Source organism: Gobius niger (assembly GCF_951799975.1).
Source record: "Gobius niger genome assembly, chromosome: 14".
Classification (NCBI taxonomy): Eukaryota; Metazoa; Chordata; class Actinopteri; order Gobiiformes; family Gobiidae; genus Gobius; species Gobius niger.
In genome coordinates this window covers 16903831-16914593 of record NC_136865.1, presented here as the reverse complement: position 1 = coordinate 16914593, position 10763 = coordinate 16903831, and the positions used below count along the sequence as shown (strand labels likewise).

Below are 10763 nucleotides of genomic sequence, written 5' to 3'. Positions count from 1 at the left end.
TGAACAAAGCTCAGAGCTGATCCTTTGGCAGAGAATTTACATGATCTGAGGCTCTTTCAGACGGTCAATAGAAGTTTGGATGATTTTAGTCTCTCCCTTTCATTTTTATTTAGTCTTATTTTAGTCGACTAAAATATCTGGACATTTTAGTCATAGTTTTAGTCTCATGAAAAACTTTTAATTTAGTTTTAGTCCAATTTTAGTCGTCAGAAATATCACTTTGACTAAAATTAAGACTAAATAATTTAGTCGATGAAATTAACACTGCCCAGGACCAAACAGGCATCAAAATTTGGTATCTAAAGACATAAAAAAAAAAAAATCGGTAACTGCTTTCACTGTTTTTTATTTTTATTTTTTAATACCAGCAGGCCTACCTAAACTTTTTTTTTTTTAACGTTACCCAGCCCTAACTCTATGCGGCAGGTAAAGGCGCGCCTATGATTAATATTGTTTTTGTCCTCAATGTTAAGAACTACATTTCCCATAATACCTCACTGGTCGGCCGCGGTGCTGCTGGATGACAGCTATCCGGCGCCGAACACCGACAGGACAAACCGCATACTCAAGCTATCATGGCAGCCACGGGTGGAGGGAAAATTAGGAACAGAAGAGCTCATATCGCTTCTAAACCCTATGCCAAGAACAAACAGGTAAACTACAACAAATTAGTCGCGAGGCAACACAGGAGGGACCAATCTCCACGGGTGTTGGCGTGACAATATTTGTGTCCATGTTTTTGTTATCTTGAAGACATTTATGGCCTGCTCGTGGCCTCCACGCGTTGTTAGCATGTCCGGGAAATGATGTGTGTTAGCAAAAGGGCTTATGAGCCACACAAATCAGACGGGATTGTCTAGTCAACCCGTTGCTACAGTTGTTGTCTGTCTAATCAAGCAGATTTGCTGAAGTAATGTTGAGAATTGTGATTAAAGAGCCGTAACAACATGTGGCATGTCATGGTGCGAAGTTGGGGGAAAGCAAGTAAATGGCTTTGCAACAGTTAGCTTATGTTGCTAAAGCTAACTAGCGCGCTAACTGCGAGCTGTGCATTGTTGTCTCCAGATCAAACTTTCAGCCTATTGCGACTGTGTTATTTGAAATGGCATGCTTATTTAGTTGCAGATTTAATGTCGATCAATATTAGACGCGAGTAATGTATAGAGCAAAGTTGTAATCTGTTTCTGATTTCATGTGAGTCTGAACACTGCTAATGTTAGCTAAATCTCAGCTGGATTGCGCAGATCATTGGCTCAAACTCACATGGCTCTGTGTGCGTTACGTTGCCGCTCTCGTGTGCACTGTGTTTACATTGATTCTCAACATTGCATATTTAGGAACTGCATACAGTAAGGCTACAACTTTAATACAAATTTCAATAGAAATACACCCCTATTAACTGACATTACAAGGAAGGGTCCATCATTTCAAAACACAGGAAATCACTTGCCATACATAATCATTTTTTTAATTATTGAATTATAGTTTTTACCTTTCCCCTCAGATGGTCCAGCGAAATTTCATATCAAGACCAGCAGACTGATTAGTATATTAAGATATTATTATTCATGCAATAGCTGGTATCAGAATCCAAATGAGTAGCGAGTCTGCATGCTATTTATTTATTGATTTGACACTCCAGAATACTGAAAAAATGTACTCATTGTAAACCTTCTATGCAGTGTTCTTCAAATATAGTGTTATATTATGTCCGAATATAATGAGAAATCCTTGAGCACTTTTGTAAATGTTCTGTTAGTTTACAGAATAGTTTGTGCACACATAGATGTGAATTTCTCTACCACTGACATGTTAACTTTAGTTACATAAATTCTTAAAGACAGCCCTCGAGGAAAGTACATTAAGCAGAATTTTCGCACTTGAGCTAATCTTACCTTCAATATGCATTTTGTGTTTGCTCAGAGGCTAAAGTTCAAAAGTTGTACTTGCTGACAGGTGTTGTTGACAGATAAATAGAATGTTTGGGGCCCCACTGAGCCGATCAGTAATTGAACAAATTCCCGATCGGTAATGCAACAAACTGAATTTTTGTAGCTTGCTTAAAGGTGCATTATGCAACTTTTCTTTTTGCAGAAAAAGTTAATATTAGTACTTATTTGACCGAGTGACCGAGCGGCTGTGTGGGTGTTCAGCTTCGCTTCTTTATATTTCATCCCGGCAGCCTCTATGTCGCTCCAGGAATAATTATTTTTAGGGTTTCTGGTCACTGCTCATGGAACTGTCTCCATAGTTCCATACACATTTCATCCAGAAACCTACCAGAAACATGAAATAAAAGTGATCCTGGAGCATCATCGAAGCCACCGGGACGGAAAGACAAGCTAACCACCCATACAGCTACTGGGTCACTGAAAGGTCAAACACAGAAATACACAATAAATACACAATAATAACTTTCTTTTTTTCCCCCCACATAAAATAATTGCATAATGCACCTTTTAAGAAGGTCTTTGGTTACTTCATAGCATATACACCCTTTTCAAGAAAAGATTTTGACTCACACTTACACACTCCCAAACAAGCATTGCATTGATCAATTTTAGTGTCTTGCCCAAGAACTAGGGCTATCACATTTTTTTTTAAATAGTCAATATATCATCTTTAAAAGTATCCTATTAACAATAATATTGCTATTTCATCTACATTATTCTGGTTAAATATTTCCTGACAAAAGCAAACTTCTGTGTTAAAGCACTGAGTAATGTTCTCAGGACTATTGTGCTTGACTGACTGACTGGGCGGTGGTTTCGTTCTCACTCACGTTGGACATACCTGCTGTGCGCATTAATGTTGTTCTCTCCGTGATGCGCTCGTTTGGCTGGAATTCAAAGTGCTCTATGATAAAGTTCAGAAAGTGTCGGCATCGGCAAAGCTCCGTAGCACGGCATTTTGTTTACACCCCGCCTCTCTCCAAAAGCAGCGCTGATGTATAACTGATCTGGATACATGTGGAATTCGACCGTGTGTTCAATGCTGCTGCCTTTACGCACAGGCAGACAGATTGGATGTATACTCCGCTCACTCGGCGCTGTAATAGCATTCATTCTTCTGTATTTAATTTAAGCACACGCAGCACATGCACTTATTGCTGATTTACCGAGACTAGAAAACGTCCTTCATTTTACTTACCGAGCGATAATTCGATATAGTATTTATCGCAACAGGCCTACCAAGAACACAATACCAGATACACTGGTCAGAGTGGGGATCTTTTGGTTAGTAGGAGTACACAGTGGCTCAGTATACCACTGAGCCACTGTGTACTGGTTTAGGTAATCATGTCTTTCCATTGCTGCTCTTTTCACCCCTTTTTCTTTCTTTTTTTTTCAAATGAACCTAAAGGAAATTAATGATGATAATAAATAACATAGACAAATGAAAACTAAAATTCTGTTAGTGAAACTTAAACTGTATATCACAATGGTCATTGCAGATGTTGATTCATTGTTTTTCCTGTAGCAACAGATCGGCCTGATAAGCAGAGTCACAGACACAGTCAAGAGCATCGTCCCGTCATGGTTGCAGAAATATTTTAACAATGGAGATTCACCTGGAGCAGGGGTTGCCGTGGGCAAAGAACAGAACTGTCAGACGACTCTTCCTCCAAATGGCAGTGAAGAGGGGCCTCCTCCTGTGGATGGACGAGACTCCCCTGAGCCCAGCACCAGTAACGCGGGTCAGTGATCAAGTCATCACTGTCAGATCAACATATGAGGACAGACCAATGCTCATGTTGTGTTCTCTCTCTCAGAGCCCTCAACAAGCCGTGCCTCCCTGAACTTTCATGAGTGTGTGCTGTCCCGACCTCCTCTGAGTCGTTCCCATCTCCACTTTGCCTCGTTGGATGCCTCTTCTCCAGCTCTCGGGATGTCCAGCAACCTCTTCTCTCAGCCTTCCACCTCCTCAGCCCCTGGACCCTTCTCCACGGGCTTCTCCTTGGTCAAAGAAATCAAGGACAATCTCTCACAACATGAGGATGATAATATATCCACGACAAGTGGTTTCTCGTCACGGGCGTCTGATAAAGGTATCAAGCACTAGCGATCTTTACTAGTGTTTGGTCTATGAGCATAAGTTGTTAGAATTGGTTAACTTATGCTATACAGTTTTTTATTAACATTTTGTTAATTTTACAGATGTCCCAAACTCCAAAACGGCATCACTTCATCAGCTTTGGTCTCCAGAGACGGACAGAACAAACTCTGGGCCTCAGCCATCTCATAATAGTCTGAAAAAACCCGCATTTAACCTGTCCGTCTTTGGCAATTCATCTAATGTGAGTTATTTTCATCATTTAAAAAGGATTGTGTGTTTTAAAAAAAATATTTTAAATTTTCCATTGTATGTAATCAAACGTTCATAATACATTTGTCTGGCTCTGTGTAGTCTTCATTAAACAGCACAATCCTAAATTCAAGTCGGCTTGGAGACTCCCCATTCTATCCTGGAAAGACGACGTATGGGGGTGCAGCTGCTGTGAAGAGCTCTCGCACACGTCCTGGAACACCATACCAAGTTAGTGCTATGAAAAACACTGTGTATGACAAAAGATATTGGGTACAGCAGCTTTACTTATTTGATTTAATTTATTTGTTCATTTGGTCTGGACACAGCTCCAGGTTGTAGCTATGGGCTCATTTCCATCTGCTGCCCCCTACTGCACTCTGAAACACTCTCACTCATCCTGGCCTACTGTTATAAGTGCTTTAAAGTGCACATGACACATTTCAATGCTTTTGAAAATATGACTTATTTAGATTGATAACATCAGTTGTAAGTTCACCAGTTGCATAATTATCATTTTGAATTTTTAAGCTACTGACAGGAAGTGACATAGAATAAGAATGTGTGACGTCACAGCTCGGCAAACACAAAAAAAAAAAACACAATCAATATTAATAAATATATTACCCACAGCCAAAAAAAAGTAATATTTTCCTAAAGTTGCTACTTCCAGGTTTAGCGTAGCTGCTGCGCTGACCCGTATGTAAGCATTTTTCTCCACTAACCGGGATGTAGCGATTTTGCTAAATATTACTTTTATAGCAGTAGGTGCAGCATTTTTGGCTAATGTGCCCGATAAATAAGTATGTTCATAACTCTGCTGAGTTTCAGAAATATTGATTGTGGCGTTGAAGAGGTTTTTTTGTAGTTTCTCGCACATCTGCCGGTCTATGCGGACCCGGAAGTAGAGCTGTGACGTCATCACTTAACAAACGCATTGCAGTTTCATTCATTTCCCATTGAACTACATGGCAACAGTTTAGAATTGTTTATCTTCTTCTATGTCACTTCCTGTTGGTGTCCAATAAGGAAGTGAGACTATAAACATCACAAAAATGGCGGAAAGCTGGGTACAATCTTGAGCAAAATCTTAAATATAATCACGTTAACTATTGTTTAGAAAAAGCATTGTATAATATGCACTTAAACAGACATCAAATGCCATTATAGATTTTGATAAAAGTTTTTCTTTGAAGGCTCCAGTCAGAAGACAGATCAAGGCCAAACCGGCTGGTGCTCAGCCCTGTGGTGTGACGAGTGCAACCGCACGACGGATACTGCAGTCCTTGGAGCGCATGTCCAGTCCTTTGGCTGTAAGAAAATCTTCAGCATCTTGTCACCTAAGACCGGGCATTTTGAATATCTTTTTCTATTCTTAACAGGATGCAAAGAGAATCCCTTCAGCGACTGCATCCTCTTTCTCAGCAGTGAGTACAGAATTTAAGTTCTATTGCTGTTCAATATACCCATGTATGTTTTTAACTTAAACACTGATTTGACCTCTCTTCTTGTAGTCTTTAGATGGCACAAATCTAGATATGTCTCCAATACATGCCAAAAAGAAACGGGTGAGTCCTTACTGAGACGTGTCCTCATCTGCCTTTAGCATGTCTTTTGCTGTGTGTGCTGTAGTTGTTCCAAAGCAAACTTTCCTGACATCAACAGTGGCTTCATTGTACTGAGCACAGCATTTGTTGTGGTGCGTCTTCTGTCTGCCGTCAGTTGGCCCATATACAGATACAGGATTCTCCACACATCAGGCAGCTGTTAACCCCTGTCCGTTTCTGTGGCCAATACGAGCGATCGCTGTTATTGTTTACTTCCGCAATTTTCGCCGGATGTTTTGGGGAATGGTCGGCAACAGCTGATGCATCCAGGCTTCTAACACGGTTTTATAAAATGATAGATCCGTTACAGCGCAAGAGAATCAATGCCCTGTTTATGAACATTGTTTTTTGCCGATCTAGGATTTTTATCATTTGTTTAAAACATAAAATGCCTACCATGGCCCATGTTACGACATCGTGATCGCTCGTATAGCATTGTCAAAAAATGTATTCCTCGATAATATAAGTAGTATTTAAACTAAATATTCATTTGAAGGTATACTTCCTGTCATTTCTTCTGGCTTTATGTTTAGCATGTGCAGAGCAGCCCCGCCCCCTCCTCCTTCAGCTCCACTCCCACCGCTGTTGCGCAGTCAGTGCCATGTATCACAACACTTGAGCTAAAAACCCTGGATAAAGTTCAAACACTAAAAGCATCCTTTGTCCAAATGTAGGATACGACCACTGGCATGTTGAAAGGAGCCTGCGTTTTGATGAAAATGGTAGAATTTGCAAGTATCGATAGTGTTACCGTAGCAGACCATTCATTGCCATGCGTAGCTTAGCTTAGCCGCTTACATTTGTTTACATGTATCGGGTAGCATTGGATATTTATCAGTTTTTTTTCTCTTAAAATACTCTATAAAATTAAATAGTATCAATGCCAAATGTATAGTTAGATGTTACTATTTGTACTTGGCTCTTGAATATACTTAAAATTGTATACTTTAAATGTTAATTGTTGTTTAGTTGAAATAATGCACTTTAATGCGACTTGAATGCGACTTCATGAAGGCAGAAACAGACTGTGTATTAACATGATGGTCATGGGCCAAATTTGGTTCATAGTTTATATTGTAGGTTATGTTGCCTATTATACCACGTTCTGGGTCAATACTAGATTTTGATTGGCTGCACCGGTTTCCTTAGTAACGATAAACAATTACACTGGAACTAGCTTCGTCCAAATAAATGGCCGACGTGGAGGCGTGAACCGTCCGACGCGATGCGAACGGTGCTTTATCCCTTACTTGCAGTACAAGTATTCGACTATGCATATCGCAGAACTAGTCGCGTGACAACACTAGTGGCTAATGATGTCTTATTTTGAATTTCTATGCATTGTTAGTGTTCCTTTTGTGTGTGTGACTGACAACACTAGGTTTTGGGTGATAATTGAACTGCTTTGTAATTCAGATGGATAACCTCCCACCGGTGCAGAAGTTGATGGTCCCCTCGACGGCGCCTTTGACGACAAACCGCTCTGTGTCCTTTAGACCTACTTTAACCCCAGGAGGAGTCAGCCAGACCTTGGACAGGACTCCTAGGGACACGGTCAGTGCTAATTTAGTTAATATTAAAGAGTATATTAAATATTTTTTATATTTTGCCCAAATCGAAACAACACTTTCTTCTATTTTCTGTTCCAATAGCCAAAACGACAATCGGCACAACTACCAGAAATGACACACGGTGCATCTACAAGGTATTTTAATTAATGAATCATTTGAATTAAATAGAAGTGAATATTCACTTAATAGTTCAACATCAATTTATGATCTCCCCAAAGCTACCCGCTGTCCAGCACCCCTGCAGCCAGTGCAGTAGGCTCTGGAGGGGGTAAAATGAAGAGGGAACGGACCACTACACGACCCTCTGCTAAACGTCAAGATGATGATGATATGGTGAGATATTCAACTTCCACTTATTGACAATTTTAATCAATCAAACTTTATTTATATAGTGCTTTTCGTGCAAAATGTAACACACAGAGCTTTACAGATTAAAATCACCCCACACACGCAGTAAATGACAGCACACACACCTCCCCCACATACAGATTAAATAATGAACTAAAATAATGGACATAAGGCTTTGAGATAAATGCACCCTTTATTTGAATGCCCTGTTTCAAGATATGATTTTGTCTTGTCAGGTTCTTGAAGCACCAGACCTGCCTGCCATTTCCCTTCCCATTAGCAGCTCTGCGCTGCCCACGTTCACTTTCACCTCCCCAGTGCCTCGTCCAGCCACAACCGCACCCAGCCCAGCCTCTATCACACTGACTGGGACACCTGTCAGAGAAATGGATAAAGTCATAAATAAGGTTTGCAAAGCTTAAAATGTATATATTGTGGCGACTAAAGCAGTGATTAGTTCTTTATTGCATATCTTCTTTTTCTTCGTAGGAGCCCACTGTAGCATCACCGCCTCCCAGTGTTCCATTCACGTTTTCTTCACCTATTGTTAAAGCAACTGCCGCAAGTCCCCCCTCCTTCTCACCATCGGTATGAATTATTTTTTTTAAATGCAAATAACCCAAAAGTACAAGTACTTACTCTTAATACTTTTTAGCCTTAATACTTTTTTTTTGTAATACTAGACTGGATTTACCTTCAGTGCACCTGTAGCAAAGCTGGGGTCCTCTATGTTAAATAGCAACCCCACCACAGCAATATCAGCATCAGGTTTGACATCTCAACTACTTTGACTTCTTTTAATATTCATATCGTGAAAATCTAGAAATTGAATATTTTATTTATAGTGAAACCAGTTGCAAACAAAAGCATTGAGGATTTCGATGGACCCTTCAAACCAGCCAAGACCCTAAAGCAGGGCAGTGTGCTTGATCTCCTCAAAGATCCTGGTAAGTTCACTCATTGTGTTTTTGTGGATCATTTTTGTAAACTTAGTGGTTTTGTTAATTCATTGTTTCTATCTTTCCAGGCTTTATTTCACCCGTCACCCCAAAGGCATCTGCTCCTGAAGCGACTTTAAAAACATCTGGTCCTTCATTAGGACTGTCTGATCCATTCAAACCACTGCCCAATTCTTTCAAACCCTCCGACAGTAAACCACCCGCACCTCTCTCAACGGGTCTTGACTCTGGCACCACATCCTCCTCCACAGGTTTCGGGGTGCTGTTTTCCAAACCCGTAGGAACCTGGGAGTGTGACACATGTATGGTGCAAAACAAACCAGAGGCTGTGAAGTGTGTGGCCTGTGAAACTGCGAAGCCTGGGACTGGACTCAAGTCGTCACTGACTCTTCCTTCGGCTTTCTCTGCTGTTAACACGGTCTCTCCAGCTCCTGAGCCGACTTCTACAGGAACGACTGGTTTTGGAGACATGTTCAAAACACCAGAAGGCTCATGGGAATGCGACACATGTATGGTGTCGAATAAGGCTGAGGACACAAAGTGTGTGGCCTGCACTACCCCTAAACCAGGTAATGTTGTCACAACTAAGCAATTTTACAGTAGTGTTTAAACTCTTGATTATCTATTATTTGTTCAAGACTCAACTATTTTATATTCTATTGTTTTAATGCTTCAGGAGCATCAGAAACGGCCGCAGCAGCGCCCCCAGTGGCTGCCTCTACTTCAGCCCCCGCATTACCTAGCAGTACTCCGCTGTTTGGCTTTAAAAAACCAGAAGGTGAATGGGAATGTGACGTTTGTCTAGTGCAGAACAAAGCTGTTGATGTCAAGTGTGTTGCTTGTCAGTCACTCAAACCTGGAGCTAAAGAAGAGCCCAAAGGTAACATGACTCAGAAAACTGTTGTTTAGTTTACGGTTGTGGTTCAGTGCTCTTAACCCCTGCTTTCTCTCATCTAGCTTTTGGTACAGTCTTTGGTTCATCAACCACTGGGACAAACGGCTCCTCTCCATTTGGCTCCTCTGGTGGTATTAAATTTGGTACAACGGACAGCAAGTCGTCTGGATCGGGATCTGGCGGCTTCAAATTCGGCAGTGGCTCATTCACAGATTCCTCTTCAGCATCTGGAGGATTCAAGTTTGGGACTACTTTGGGAAGCTCATCAGAAACTAAAGACACTACTGCCTCATCAGCGTTTAAATTTGGTATCCCGTCTGAGGGCATTAAATTTGGGACTGCATCTAGTGAAGACAAGTCTGAACAACCGACTGCCACTGGGTTCAATTTTGGAAACGGTGGTGGGATAGTTTTTGGAACAAGCTCCTCTAGCACAGAAAATAATTCCTCTAAAGGGAACTTCACATTTGGACTGTCAAAACCTGAAGAGAAAAGCACTGACAGCACTTCCACCTCAGAAAGTGTTGGCTTCACTCCCTCTGTTCCATCTCAAGAGAAAAGCATCAGCCCAGCACCCTCTGCAACAGCAGTGTCAGACAACAGTGCAGGCAGCGCCAATGAAACAAGCTCTGGCTCTGTATTTGGAGGTTTAGCAAGCTCCACAGCGTCAGGAGCCGCTACTTTTGGATCACTATCTGCTGAAAAGGAAACGCCTGCTCCTACATTCACCTTTGGAAAACCAGTAGAGAAAAAGGAAGGATCTCCTGCTCCATCAGCATTCCTTTTTGGTGGCGCCAGTAAAGATGCCGCGGCTCCTCCAGCCACTGCTTCGACTGGAGGATTTTCCTTTGGCAAACCTTCTGCTCCAGCTGATCAACCCACTTTCACCTTTGGCAAGCCAGCAGACAAGAATGAACCATGTACGACGGAGCCTCCGAAGCCTGTGTTTAGCTTTGGACAAAGTGCAGCAGGTATTTGCATTATTACAATTTTATTTTGAGTCTTTTATTCAGACCCAATGAAAAATCCAAATGAGACTGTCACATTTTTACATGCATGTTATGGGCAACAATGTATT

The 10763-nt window shown here is 41.3% G+C and overlaps 1 protein-coding gene across 2 annotated transcripts in view; it reads left to right on the top strand.

Moving 5' to 3' along the window:
• Positions 1 to 537: 537 nt before the first annotated feature.
• nup153 (nucleoporin 153) overlaps positions 538 to 10763 on the top strand; it is a 12833-nt gene continuing 2607 nt past the window's right edge. Inside the window, exons 1-18 of one of the 2 annotated variants that reach the window (XM_079571114.1) lie at positions 538 to 653; positions 3481 to 3697; positions 3773 to 4048; positions 4158 to 4297; positions 4408 to 4536; positions 5502 to 5618; positions 5688 to 5732; positions 5820 to 5873; positions 7329 to 7466; positions 7565 to 7617; positions 7702 to 7816; positions 8068 to 8238; positions 8321 to 8419; positions 8515 to 8599; positions 8677 to 8778; positions 8859 to 9359; positions 9467 to 9670; positions 9748 to 10656. In XM_079571114.1, the coding sequence (XP_079427240.1) occupies positions 576 to 653; positions 3481 to 3697; positions 3773 to 4048; positions 4158 to 4297; positions 4408 to 4536; positions 5502 to 5618; positions 5688 to 5732; positions 5820 to 5873; positions 7329 to 7466; positions 7565 to 7617; positions 7702 to 7816; positions 8068 to 8238; positions 8321 to 8419; positions 8515 to 8599; positions 8677 to 8778; positions 8859 to 9359; positions 9467 to 9670; positions 9748 to 10656 (3433 nt within the window). In that variant the 5' untranslated portion in view covers positions 538 to 575. The remainder of the gene's footprint in view (positions 654 to 3480; positions 3698 to 3772; positions 4049 to 4157; positions 4298 to 4407; positions 4537 to 5501; positions 5619 to 5687; positions 5733 to 5819; positions 5874 to 7328; positions 7467 to 7564; positions 7618 to 7701; positions 7817 to 8067; positions 8239 to 8320; positions 8420 to 8514; positions 8600 to 8676; positions 8779 to 8858; positions 9360 to 9466; positions 9671 to 9747; positions 10657 to 10763) is intronic. The other variant, XM_079571113.1, reaches the window with a different exon arrangement.